Here is a 14,869-nt window from a genome sequence, read left to right on the forward strand (position 1 = left end):
AAGGCAAAAAGATAGGACACTGAAAATTGAACTCCCCAGATCAGTAGGTGCCCAATATGCTGCTGGAGATCAGTGGAGAAATAACTCCAGAAAGAATGAAGAGACAGAGCCAAAGCAAAAACAACACCCAGTTGTGGATGTGACTGGTGATAGAAGCAAGGTCTGATGCTATAAAGAGCAATACTGCATAGGAACCTGGAATGTCAGGTCCATGAATCAAGGCAAACTGGACGTGGTCAAACAGGAGAGTGAATGTCAACATGTTAGGAATCAGTGAACTAAAATGGACTGGAATGGGTGAATTTAACTCAGATGACCACTATATCTAACACTGTGGCCAGGAATCCCTTAGGAGAAATGCAGTAGCCATCATGGTCAACAAAAGAGTCCAAAATGCAGTACTTGGATGCAATCTCAAAAACGACAGAATGCTCTCTGTTCGTTTCCAAGGCAAACCATTCAATATCACGGTAATCCAAGTCTATGCCCCAACCAGTAATGCTGAAGAAGCTGAAGTTGAACGGTTCTATGAAGACCTGCAAGACCTTTTAGAACTAACACCCCCAAAAGATGTCCTTTTCATTATAGGGGACTGGAATGCAAAAGTAGGAAGTCAAGAAACACCTGGGGTAACAGGCAAATTTGGCCTTGGAGTACGGTATGAAGCAGGGCAAAGGCTAGTAGACTTTTGCCAAGAGAACGCACTGGTCACAGCAAACACCCTCTTCCAACAACACAAGAGAAGACTCTACACATGGACATCACCTGATGGTCAACACCGAAATCAGACTGATTATATTCTTTGCAGCCAAAGGTCAGCAAAAAAAAGAGCGGGAGCTGACTGTGGCTCAGATCATAAATTCCTTATTACCAAATTCCGACTTAAATTGAAGAAAGTAAGGAAAACCACTAGAACATTCAGGTATGACCTAAATCAAATGCCTATGATTATACAGTGGAAGTAAGAAATAGATTTAATGGACTAGATTTGATAGAGTGCCTGATGAATTATGGACGGAGGTTCGTGACATTATACAGGAGACAGGGTTTAAGACCATCCCCAAGAAAAAGAAATGCAAAAGAGCAAAATGGCTGTCTGAGGAGGCCTTACAAATAGCTGTGAAAAGAAGAGAAGTGAAAAGCAAAGGAGAAAAGGAAAAATATACCCATTTGAATGCAGAGTTCCAAAGAATAGCAAGGAGAGATAAGAAAGCCTTCCTCAGTGATCAGTGCAAAGAAATAGAGGAAAACAATAGAATGGGAAAGACTAGACATCTCTTCAAGAATTTTAAACATACCAAGGGAACATTTCATGCAAAGATGGGCTCAATAAAGGACAGAAATGGTATGGACCTGACAGAAGCAGAAGACAGTAACAAGAGGTGGCAAGAATACACAGAAGAACTATACAAAAAAGATCTTCATGACCCAGATAATCACAATGGTGTGATCACTCACCTAAAACCAGACATCCTGGAATGTGAAGTCAAGTGGGCCTTAGGAAGCATCACTATGAACAAAGCTAGCAGAGGTGATGGAATTCCAGTTGAGCTATGTCAAATCCTAAAAGATGATGCCGTGAAAGTGCTGCACTCAATATGCCAGCAAATTTGGAAAAGGCAGCAGTGGCCACAGGACTGGAAAAGGTCAGTTTTCATTCCCATCCCATAGAAAGGCAATGCCAAAGAATGCTCAAACTACTGCACAATTGCACTCATCTCACACACTAGAAAAGTAATGCTCAAAATTCTCAAAGCAAGTCTTCAACAGTACATGAACCATGAACTTCCAGATGTTCAAGCTGGTTTTAGAAAAGGTAGAGGAACCAGAGATCAAATTGCCAATATCTGTTGGATCACTGAAAAAACAAGAGAGTTCCAGAAAAACATCTATTTCTGCTTTATTGACTATGCCAAAGCCTTTGACTGTGTGGATCACAATCAACTGTGAAAAATTCTGAAAGAGATGGGAATATCAGACCACCTCACCTGCCTCTTGAGAAATCTGTATGCAGGTCAGGAAGCAACAGTTAGAACTGGACATGGAACAACAGACTGGTTCCAAATAGGAAAAGGAGTGTGTCAAGGCTGTATATTGTCACCCTGCTTATTTAACTTCTATGCAGAGTACATCATGAGAAACGCTGGGCTGGATGAAGCACAAGTTGGAATCAAGATTGCTGGGAGGAATATCAATAACCTCGGATATGCAGATGACACCACCCTTATGGTGAAGAAGAACTACAGAGCCTCTTGATGAAAGTGAAAGAGGAGAGTGAAAAAGTTGGCTTAAAGCTCAACATTCAGAAAATTAAGATCATGGCATCCGGTCCCATCACTTCATGGCAAATAGATGGGAAAACAGTGGCAACAGTGGCAGACTTTATTTTTCTGGACTCCAAAATCACTGCAGATGGTGACTGCAGCCATGAAATTAAAAGACGCTTACTCCTTGGAAGAAAAGTTATGACCAACTTAGACAGCATATTAAGAAGCAGAGGCATTACTTTGTCAACAAAGGTCCATCTAGTCAAGGCTAGACTAGTCCGTCTAGTCTAGTCAGTCTAGTCGTGTGTGGATGTGAGAGTTGGACTGTGAAGAAAGCTGAGCGCTAAAGAATTATGCTTTTGAACTATGGTGTTGGAGAAGACTCTTGAGAATCCCCTGGACTGCAAGGAGATCCAACCAGTCCATCCTAAAGCGGATCAGTCCTGAATATTCTTTGGAAGGACTGATGTTGAAGCTGAAACTCCAGTACTTTGGCCACCTGATGCGAAGAGCTAACTCATTGGAAAAGACCCTGATGCTGGGAAAGACTGAAGGCAGGAGAAGGGATGACAGAGGATAAGACAGTTCGATGGCATCACCGACTCAATGGTCGGAAGTCTAGGTAAACTCCAGGAGTTGGTGATGGACAGGGAGGTTTGGCTTGCTGCGATCCATGGGGTTGCAAAGAGTCGGATTCGACTGAGCGACTGAACTGAACCAAACTGAATTGAAACTCAGTTTCTACATTAAACCCAACTTCACCTTTGGCATCCTAATTCAGCTTATCTTCAAGGGGATTCGTGTGGCAAGACAAGCCCCAGACCCTTCCTTAGTCAGCTTATATTCTCGATCAGGCTAGAATCAGGTTGACTTCTACTTAAACTTCCCCTCACCATCCGCCGGCGGAGGAGCCTGGTAGGCTGCAGTCCATGGGGTCGCACAGAGTCGGACACGACTGAGCGACTTCCCTTTCACTTTTCACTTTCATGCATTGGAGAAGGAAATGGCAACCCACTCTAGTGTTCTTGCCTGGAGAATCCCAGGGACGGGGCAGCCTGGTGGGCTGCCGTCTATGGGGTCGCACAGAGTCCGACATGACTGAAGCGACTTAGCAGCAGCAGCAGCAGCATCCGCTAAGGCAAGTGTCCCAATTATTTTTAGTTGTACTAGCAGAGTTTGGCCAGCAGAGGTCACCCTTGCCATCATGAATGTCAGCTTTCCTCAGGCTTATTCTGGGGTCAAGGGTAAAAAATTCAATTACGGTGAAAATATATACACAATGTCTGTTTTTAACTGCTGAAAGACAGTCTAAGTGATAAGCTTGACTCAAATATATTATTTTAGTGTCTAAATATTGGCAAACTTTATCTTGGGGATAAAACACTCTCCTCTACCTTTGAGAATACCTTTCAGTTTCAGTGAACTTTAAAAAATTATTTCCTATATATTTTACCTATCATATAAATTTGTGTACAACTAGTTGATCTGATATATTTATATATTGCCATATGACTGCCACCTTAGCATTAGGTAACACTTGTATCTCATTACATATTTATTTCTGTTTTGTGATGGGAACATTTAAAATCTAACTTCTAAGAAACTTTGAATTTTGTAAATACAGTATTGCTGCCTATGGGCTTCATGGGAGGCTCAGTGGTAAAGAACCCAGCTGCCAAGCAGGAGATGAGGATTTGATCCCTGGGTCTGGGAGATCCCCTGGAGAAGGAAAAGGCAACCCACTCCAGTATACTTGCCTGGAGAATCCCACAGAAAAAAGAGCCTGGCGGGCTGCAGTCCATAGTGTCACAAAGAGTTGGACATGAATTAGTGGCTAAACAATACTAATAACTTGTTGTCTATAATCATAATGCTGAGGGAACAAGCAGTTTACTTACTGCTTCTAGAATCTCATGTGTAATATATGCCAGTTATATGAAATTTAGACATTTAATCTGTACAAAAAGAGATATCCGTGCTTCCCTGGTGGCTCAGATGGTAAAGAGTCTCCCTGCAATGCAGAAGACCTGGAGAAAGAAATGGCAACCCACTCCAGTATTCTTGCTTGGAGAATCCCATGGACAAAGAAGCCTGGTGGGATCACAGAGTCAGACACGACTGAGTTACTGTCAGACACGACTGAGTTACTATCACTTTCATTTTCAAAGAGATGTCCAAAAGAGTGTTCTTCAAAATGTTAAAAATAGTCTCCACTGGATAGAGGGTTTAAATGAAATGGAAAAAAATTTATCTGTACTTTTCTGTATGTTGGAATTGTTTTTTAAAGTAACCATCATGTTTATAAAAATACTAAAGCTATTCTCAAAGACAGGAAACATTAAAAATTAACCTCAGTGCCAATCCTTTGTAATTTTATCTTCTAACCAAGAAAAGATTCTGACCTGGTACTTATTTTGAAAAGATTCTGATCTGTTACTAATTTCAGGTGGCACTGGAGTGGCCAAAAGGAGATACCCCATGTCCAAGGTAAGGAGCAGCGGCTGCACTTTGCTGGAGCAGCCGTGAAGAGATACCCCAAGTCCAAGGTAAGAGAAACCCAAGTAAGACAGTAGGCACTGAGAGAGGGCATCAGAGGGCAGACAGACTAAACCACAGTCACAGAAAACTAACCAACCTAATCACATTGACCATAGGGCCACCCAAGATGGGTGGGTCATGATGGAGAAGTCTGACAAAATGTGGTCCACCTGAGAAGGGAATGGCAAACCACTTCAGTATTCTTGCCTTGAGAACCCCATGAACAGTATGAAAAGGCAAAATGATAGGACACTGAAAGAGGAACTCCCCAGGTCAGTAGGTGCCCAACATGCTACAGGAGTTCAGTGGAGAAATAACTCCAGAAATAATGAAGAGACGGAGCCAAAGCAAAAACAACACTCAGTTGTGGATGTGACTGGTGATAGAAGCAAGGTCTGATGTTGTAAAGAGCAATATTGCATAGAAACCTGGAATGTTAGGTCCATGAATCAAGGCAAACTGGAAGTGGTCAAACAGGAGATGGCAAGAGTGAACGTTGACATTTAAGGAATCAGCAAACTGAAATGGACTGGAATGGGTGAATTTAACTCAGAACACCATTATATCTACTACTGTGGGCAAGAGTCCTTTGGAAGAAATGGAGTAGCCATCACGGTCAACAAAGGAGTCCGAAATGCAAAACTTGGATGCAATCTCAAAAACAACAGAATGATCCCTGTTCGTTTCCAAGGCAAAGCATTCAATATCATAGTAATCCAAGTCTATGCCCCGACCAGTAATGCTGAAGAAGCTGAAGTTGAACAGTTCTCTGAAGACCTACAAGACCTTTTAGAAAGTGAAGTTGCTCAGTTGTGTCCAACTCTTTGCGACCCTATGATCTGGAGTCTACCGTCCATGGAATTGTCCAGGCAAGAACACTGGAGTGGGTTGCCATTTCCTTCTCCAAGGGATCTTCCTGATGCAGGGATCAAACCCAGGTCTCCTGCATTGCAGGCAGACGCTTTACAGTTTGAGCCACCAGGGAAGCCTTCGAGACCTTATAGAACTAACACCAAAAAAAGATGTCCTTTTCATTACAGGGGACTGGAATGAAAAAGTAGGAAGTCAAGAAACACCTGGGGAGAAGGAAAAAAAAAGAAACACCTGGAGTAACAGGCAAATTTGGCCTTGGAATACAGAATGAAGCAGGGCAAAGGCTAACAGAGTTTTGCCAAGAGAACACACTGGTCATAGCAAACACCCTCTTCCAACAACACAGAGAAGACTCTACAGACAGACGTTACCAGACGGCCAACACTGAAATCAGACTGATTATATTCTTTGCAGCCAAAGATGGAGAAGCTCTATACAGTCAGAAAAAACAAGACCAGGAGCTGACTGTGGCTCAGATCATGAACTCCTTATTGCCAAATTCAGACTTAAATATAAGAAAGTAGGGAAAACCACTAGACCATTCAGGTATGACCTAAATCAAATCCCTTACGATTATACAGTGGAGGTGAGACTTAGATTTAAGGGACTAGATCTGATAGACAGAGTGAGTGGTCAACTATGGACGGAGGTTCATGACATTGTACAGGAGACAGAGATCAAGAACAGCTCCAAGAAAAAGAAATGCAAAAAAGCAAAATGGCTGTCTGAGGAGGCCTTACAAATAGCTGTGAAAAGAAGAGAAGCAAAAAGCAAAAGAGAAAAGGAAAAATATACCCATTTGAATGCACAGTTCCAAAGATTAGCAAGGAGAGATAAGAAAGCCTTCCTCAGTGATCAGTGCAAAGAAATAGAGGAAAACAATAGAATGGGAAAGACTAGACATCTCTTCAAGAAACTTAGATACCAAGGGAACATTTCATGCACAGATGGGCTCAATAAAGGACAGAAATGGTATGGACCTGACAGAAGCAGAAGACAGTAACAAGAGGTGGCAAGAATACACAGAAGAACTATACAAAAAAGATCTTCACGACCCAGATAATCACAATGGTGTGATCACTCACCTAGAGCCAGACATCCTGGAATGTGAAGTCAAGTGGGCCTTAGGAAGCATCACTATGAACAAAGCTAGCAGAGGTGATGGAATTCCAGTTGAGCTATGTCAAATCCTAAAAGATGAAGCTGTGAAAGTGCTGCACTCAATATGTCACCAAATTTGGAAAAGGCAGCAGTGGCCACAGGACTGGAAAAGGTCAGTTTTCATTCCAATCCCAAAGAAAGGCAATGCCAAAGAATGCTCAAACTACTGCACAATTGCACTCATCTCACACGCTAGTAAAGTAATGCTCAAAATTCTCCAAGCCAGGCTTCAGCAAAACGTGAACCGCAAACTTCCAGATGTTCAAGCTGGTTTCAGAAAAGGCAGAGGAACCAGAGATCAAATTGCCAACATCTGCTGGATCACTGAAAAAGCAAAAAGAGTTCCAGAAAAACATCTATTTCTGCTTTATTGACTATGCCAAAGCTTTTGACTGTGTGGATTACAGTAAACTGTGGAAAATTCTGAAATAGATGGGAATACCAGACCACCTGACCTGCCTCTTGAGAAATCTGTATGCAGGTCAGGAGGCAACAGTTAGAACTGGACATGGAACAACAGACTGGTTCCAAATAGGAAAAGGAGTATGTCAAGGCTGTATATTGTCACCCTGCTTATTTAACTTATATGCAGAGTACATCATGAGAAATGCTGAGCTGGATGAAGCACAAGCTGGAATCAAAGATTGCTGGGAGAAATATCAATAATCTCAGATATGCAGATACCACCACCCTCATGGCAGAAAGCAAAGAAGAACTAAAGAGCCTCTTGATGAAAATGAAAGAGGAGAGTGAAAAAGTTGGCTTAAAGCTTACCATTCAGAAAACGAAGATCATGGCATCTGGTCCCATCACTTCATGGCAAATAGATGGGGAAACAGTGGAAACAGTGGCAGACTTTATTTTGGGAAGCTCTAAAAACACTGCAGATGGTGACTGCAGCCATGAAATTAAAAGACGCTTGCTCCTTGGAAGTAAAGTTATGACCAACTTAGACAGCATATTAAAAAGCAGAGACATTATATTGTCAACAAAGTTCTGTCTAGTCAAGGCTATGGTTTTTCCAGTAGTCATGTATGGATGTGAGAGTTGGACTATAAAGAAAGCTGAGCGCAGAAGAATTGATGCTTTTGAACTGTGGTGTTGGAGAAGACACTTGAGCCTCCCTGGACTGCAAGGAGATCCAACCAGTCCATTCTGAAGGAGATCAGTCCTGAGTGTTCATTGGAAGGACTGATGTTGAAGCTGAAACTCCAATATTTTGGCCACCTGATGTGAAAAGCTGACTCATTTGAAAAGACCCTGATGCTGGGAAAGATTGAAGGCAGGAGAAGGGATGACAGAGGATAAGATAGTTGGATGGCATCACTGACTCAATGGTCGTGAGTTTGGGTAAACTCCGGGAGTTGGTGATGGACAGGGAGGTTTGGCGTGCATCGGTCCATGGGGTTGCAGAGTCAGACAGGACTGAGAGACCGAACTGAACTGAACTTATCTGAAGGATGATCTCTAGATTACCAAAGGAAAGCTCTTTTTTCTTTTTACACTGGTACCGGTCACCTCTATCAGAATTACTTATGATGTGGGACTTTCCTAGAGGTCCAGTGGCTAAGACTCCGAATTCCCAATGCAGGGGGCCTGGGTTCAATCCCGGATCAGCAAACTCGATCCTACAGCTAAGAGTTCGTGTGGTGCAACAAAGGAGGAAGATCCCATGTGCCACAAGTAAGATCTAGCACAGCGAAATAAATGCATAAATATTTTTTTAAAAATAAAAAAAGAACTAATTATGATGCTTGTTAAATATACAGAGTTCCAGGCTCCCTTCTCCACCATTACTCTATCCTGACCAAAATGAAGAAATGCACAAGTCTGGGGGTGGGACCCCTGCATGGTTCCCAGTACTCCTAGAGAAAGGTGTAAGTACTGAAGTCTGAGAACCACCACCTAAGCGAAGAAAAAAGGAAGGCTAAGCAACTTCACTGTGTCATTCATATCTGTTTATATACATTCTCTCTCTTTCTCTAGATACTCCCATAGTCTCCAGAAGCTGAAACTGAGATGAGCTAAGGGCCTCGAATATGAGATGCTTTAAGGATTAAAATACTTAGGAAAACCTATAGAATGGTTGATATTCATAGCAACCACCAATCCTTCTGTCTCCATTTTTTGCGTCAACTTACCTGGTACTTGGGTTTTTGATGAAGCCAGTGTTTATAAAATTAGGGCAGAGACATGTTGTTTTGACTCCGGTTCTTTCTAAGGCACTCAGTTCTTCAGTCAGAGCTTTATGAAATCCAACAGCAGCAAACTTGCTTGAACTGAAAATAAACAGAGTTCATAAAATAATTTAAGAAAGTGGCTACATGTATTTAACTCACACATCTGTTTTCCTTAGTTAAGTGTGGTGCTCTGCCAAACAGCATGGGCAACATCTAAATCTCAGCCCTGGCCAGGACCTGCTGAATTAGATTCTGCATTTTAGATGACCCTTGGGCAAACTGATAGGCACAGTAAAGTCGCAGAGGGCTTCCCAGGTGGCTCAGCGCTGAAGAACTCGCCTGCCAATGCAAGAGATCTGGGTTCGATCCCTGGGTTGGGAAGATCCACTCAAGAAGAAAATGGCAACCCACTCCAGCATTCTTGCCTGGAAAATTCCATGGACAGAGGAGCCTGGCAGGCTACAGTCCAGGGGGTTGCAAAAGAGTCGGACACCACTAGCAACTAAACCAACAAATAACAACAAAGTCTAAGAAGCATTTACTGCATCTCAGCATTTATCAGAGAACTGAGTAGGCTTAAATGTCTTGTTAAGAAAACTGGTAGGGTGTCTGGTTTTATTGTTGCTGTTTCCCTAAAATGTAATGTCACTATAGGCTGTTCATTATTTATTACAACCTGTTCATGGAATTTATTGGGAAATTCTCCTGGATAAGTCCTGTTCTTCCTTAAAGTCTTAGCTTGACTTCTTCAAAGATGCATTTCCAAAACCCTAGTCTAAATTATTTCCCCTTTATACAGTAATCTTCAGTTTTCCATGAAGCACATCTTGAATTTGTAATTAAATATTCATTTGGATGAACTTTTTAAACGTCTGGCCCCATACCTTCACTATAATAATCGCTATGACTGTTTTGGTCTCCAAAGAATCCCCAGGACCTGGCACAGTGCTTGGCTTATAATAGGTGCTCAGTAAATATTTTTCAAGTGAATAAATCAAAATGTAAAGCAGTTCTTATCATCATAGTGCCTTCATTTGGAAAGAGAAGGGAAATTAACCATATTTTAAGTGGACATTACTTTTCCAACTAGGCTTTTAGAGAAAGTAGCGTTACTGAAAAATATAAAGTCACATACCATATAATTGACTCACTTAGGAATGCAATTCAATGGGTTTTAGAAATTACTTTATTAATTTTTAAAATTATACAAAATATTTTTAATATAAAATTTACAGTTTTAATTATGTTTAAGTGTATAATTCAGTACCATTAATTACTAGACAGATTGCTTTTCTTTAAGCCTGTACAGATTAGCAATTATACAAAGTAAATTCTTGCCAATTAACCTGTGCTTTGGAACACAGAAAGCTGTGGACAGTTCTCTTTTACTCTTTTTTTCCTGAAGCTTAGACATTTATTGAAGCCTTAAAAGAAAGATTGCTAGATTCAGTTACATAAAATGTAAATCTTCTGTACACAACAGAAACAAAAATAATCATATCTAAAATTGATTACTATATGCCAGACACTGACCTCAGTTATTCAGATGCATTATTTGATTTAATCCCTTACAATAATTCTCTGAAACCGATACTGTTATGATCTCCATTTCCCAAAAAAGAAACTTAGGTAGAGGTGGGATTATAGAGCTTGCCCAAAGACAAAAAACAAAGTAGTGGAATTAGGCTTTAAATTTGGGCGGCAAATCAGACCTTTAATATGATATAGTCGAAACTTATATCAGCTCCTAACCAAGTTAAGGGCTTCCCAGTGGCACTGGTGGTAACAAATCTGCCTGCCAATGCAGGAGATGTAAGAGACGCGGGTTTGATCCCTGGGTGGGGAAGACCCCCTGGAGAAGGAAATGACAACCCACTCCAGTATTCTTGCCTGGGAAATTGACTTAGTGACTAAACAAAAGCAACAACAACCAAGTTAAGAGGTAAATGACAAACTGGTAAAGCATTTGCAACTTATAGGACAAGGATTAGGGTGCCGTAAGAATTAGGTGAATAAACAACAATTTTTATAAATGAATGAACATGCTCAGTTATGTCTGACCCATTTTATGATCCCATGGACTGTAGCCCACCAGGCTCCTATGTCCATGGGATTTTCCAGGCAAGAATACTGGATTGGGTTGACATTTCCTTCTCCAGGGCAAGATCCCTAACTCAGGGATCGAATCCACATCTCCTGGATTGGCAGGTGGGTTCTTTACCACTGAGCCACTGAGCAAGTCAAATGAATGAGACAATATTCAATGGATAAATGCCTAAGGGCATTAGCAGAAAATTTACAAAATAAAAATACCAATGTGTATGAGTGCTAAGTCACTTCAGTCGACTGTCCAACTCTGTGTGACCCTATGGACTGTAGCCTGCCAGACAAGAATACTGGAGTGGATTGCCGTGCCCTGCTCCAAGGGATCTTCCCAGGGATCGAATGCACCTCTTACATCTCCTGCACTGGTAGGCAGGTTCTTTACCACTAGTGACACCTGGGAAGCCCCCCAAAACCAATAGATATATGTATATGAAATGTTTTATCTTTTCAGGGGTAATTAATATAAATACAAAATAAATACGAGATAAATACAAAATAAATACAAGATAAATACAAGATAAAAGTTGTGCCTAGGAGTAACAGTAAGGATTGTAGGAATTTTTTTATTTGTTTGAGTTGTTTTCAATGTACAAAATATTTTCATTTTATAGAATTGGACTGGTAATATTTTTAAGTCATATGTCTCAGCTTTAAGAAAAAAATGTGAGAGAACGTTCAACAGAATTTCCAAAGTATAGGTTAAATGGCAGTTTTCCAAAGTACAGGTTAGTTGGCAGCATTTTCTGGAAGACAATTTGGCAAAAGGTATAAAATTCATTAAAAAAATATGCCATGCTTGAGACTTCTCTGGCAGTCCAGTGGTTAAGACTGTGCTTAAACTGCATGGGGTGCGGGTTTAATCCCTTGCTGGGGAACAAAGATCCACATGCCACGAGATAACAGCCAAATAAAAAAAATTCTATCTATCTAACCATTTATCTATCTATCTATGGTATACTCTTAGAGTCAGTAATTTCTCTTTTAATTACTTATCCCAAGGAAATAAACAATCATGTTTCTCAAGATGTGTAGTCAAGGATAGTCCCTGGGGTATCCAGTTCATGAAGTCAAATTGTTGGAAAGAGCTGAAAATGTCTGTAGTGGACAGAGGCTGTTTTTGCCTCTGTTAGCATTCATAGTCCCTCTTTCTGCTAAGATGGCTTTGATTTTGCTGGCTTACACCCCAGTTCAGCAGTTGGATCCAAGTTGGTCTAGTTAAGAGTGAACTCCAGGACTAGAACACTGGGAGGTATGGCTTTTCCCCACTGCTGCTAGACTTGGGAGTTGAGAAGATACTATTCCAGCAAGGCTGGTAGCCATCTTGGCAACAGAGAGCCTCCCTAAGACTTCTCCTCTTTTGGTCTGAGGCAGTATACGTTTTGTGTTCCTTGCAACTGAAAGAATCTGGAAAAATAAATTATCCAACAAAAACTGAAAATGACATTGCATATATATATTTAACACACAAAATGTTCACTTAAAAAAAAAAGATTACGTATGTATATCTTTTTCAAGGTATGACTGTATTTCTACATTAAAAATGTCCTAACAAATGATAAGAAACACTCATCATGGTTATTTCTGTGTGGTGAGATTATCAATAAATATTCTTCTTTTCTCTTCTACTAAACTGTTTTTTCTGATTTTTCTGAAGTGAACCAACAATGCAGAAATATATTAAAACTCATAATGATCTTGAGTGTGTTGAAGGAATTTTATATTTTTGAACTTGAGTGAATTTGTTTTTAGATATATATATATAAAAGCTAACTCTAAGTGGATTTTTTACTGCACTTTGTGTGTGTGAAAGTGTTAGTTGCTCAATCGTGTCTGACTCTGTGATCCCATGGACTACAGCCCGCCAGGTTCCTCTGTCCATGGAATTCTCCATGCAAGAATACTGGGGTGGGTAGCCATTCCCTTCTCCAAGGGATCTTTCTGACCCAGGGATTGAACCCAGGTCTCCTGCATTGCAGGCAGATTCTTTATCATCTGAGCTAGCAGGAAAGCCCACTAAATTTCTTCTTACTATCAATAACCTCAATTAATATTTTCTTATTCCAAATTATTCTTTTGGATAACATTCCATTACAAGCTAATGATTAGAACTCAATTTTGGCATGTCTTTCCATACTGGTAACTTTCATGCTTATAAACTGGCTATTTGAATTGACAAAATATATCAGCTAGAGTTTATAGATGAACAAAAAGAACAAACAAATTTGCAAAGTTAGTCTAACTATATCCACAGACTGGTTGGTTGTTCTTAGGCAATGGCAAGAGAAGTGATTTTTATTTTGTTCTTTTGTTCATCTACATTTTCTTTCTTTCTCTGTTGGTATGTATTTATTTTCTAATAGTTTTAGAAATAAATATAACCTTGACTTGAGTTTTTTTAAAAAAAGATGAAATACTGCTAAAGCAGTCACAGGACAGGCCTATTGTGCCTAGACTGCATACTGTCTCTTTTGAAGTAATTAGCCCCTAGCCGTTAAACGCTAATTCGATTTTTACGTGTATATCACTCCCTTGATGAAAGACAGTTTCAGGTTCTGCTGCTAGGCTCATATGTTTATATGTTATAAGAAAATAAGTTATCCACCAGAGCCTGAAGTGAAGTGAAGTGAAAGTCGTTCAGTTGTGTCTTAGTCTTTGTGACTCCATGGACTACACAGTCCATGAAATTTTCCAGGCCAGAATACTGGAGTGGATGGCCTTTCCTTTCTCCAGGGGATCTTCCCAACTCAGGGATCGAACCCAGGTCTCCCACATTGTGGGTGGATTCTTTACCAGGCGAACCACAAGGGAAGCCCAAGAATACTGAAGTGGGTAGCCTATCCCTTCTCCATCGGCTCTTCCCAACCCAGGAATTGAACCAGGGTTTCCTGCATTGCAGGCAGATTCTTTGCCAACTAAGCTATCAGGAAAATCCCATATTTATACACATATCTATGGCTACATTCGGAGAAGGCAATGGCACCCCACTCCAGTACTTTTGCCTGGAAAATCCCATGGACAGAGGAGCCTGGTAGTCTGCAGTCCGTGGGGTCACTAGAGTCGGACACTACTGAGAGACTTCACTTTCACTTTTCACTTTCATGCATTGGAGAAGGAAATGGCAACCCACTCCAGTGTTCTTGCCTGGAGAATCTCAGGGACGGGGAAGCCTGGTGGGCTGCCATCTATGGGGTCGCACAGAGTCGGACGTGACTGAAGCGACTTAGCAGCAGTAGCAGTATGGCTACATTTACAATTACATCTGTGTTACTTCTAAAATTTAGATACTTAATTCCAAAAGAGCACATTTGTTTGGTGGAAAACAAATTTGAGCAATATCTATTTACCTGCACGGTCATAATTCAACATTAAAGGGTGATAATTTGCTAGCATACAGAAACAGCTAACAACTAACAGGGTGCCTGCAACCAGCAGGAAGACCACGGCTATCATTACCTCACAGATTAATTCTCCACATGGGGGAGCACACCATTACTGTGCCCTACTTGTTACAGTAACTTCTTAGTTATTATAATAGCATGGGTTTTTATAAGAAGTATTAAAATTCACTTTTACAACAATTTCATTGTCTGGATGTTTTTAATCTGGAGTCCCAGATTATATTCTCTCTTTCTAATGGTTAGTTTCCCCAAAATTACTTTATTAAAATGATATTAACTTTTTTCATCTTGCAAAAATCCTGCCCTCGTTCTAATTCCTTGCTGCTAAAAGGGATGAGAAATGCTT

General features: G+C 40.7%; 1 protein-coding gene across 2 annotated transcripts in view; it reads right to left on the reverse strand.

Moving 5' to 3' along the window:
• HSD17B11 (hydroxysteroid 17-beta dehydrogenase 11) overlaps nucleotides 1-14,869 on the reverse strand; it is a 46,549-nt gene that overhangs the window by 14,655 nt on the left and 17,025 nt on the right. For both annotated transcript variants that reach the window (XM_068974852.1, XM_068974851.1), the window contains one exon: nucleotides 8,981-9,118. In XM_068974852.1, coding sequence (XP_068830953.1) covers nucleotides 8,981-9,118 — 138 coding nt within the window. The remainder of the gene's footprint in view (nucleotides 1-8,980; nucleotides 9,119-14,869) is intronic.

The sequence above is a fragment of the Capricornis sumatraensis genome, chromosome 7 (genome assembly GCF_032405125.1).
Source record: "Capricornis sumatraensis isolate serow.1 chromosome 7, serow.2, whole genome shotgun sequence".
NCBI lineage: Eukaryota > Metazoa > Chordata > Mammalia > Artiodactyla > Bovidae > Capricornis > Capricornis sumatraensis.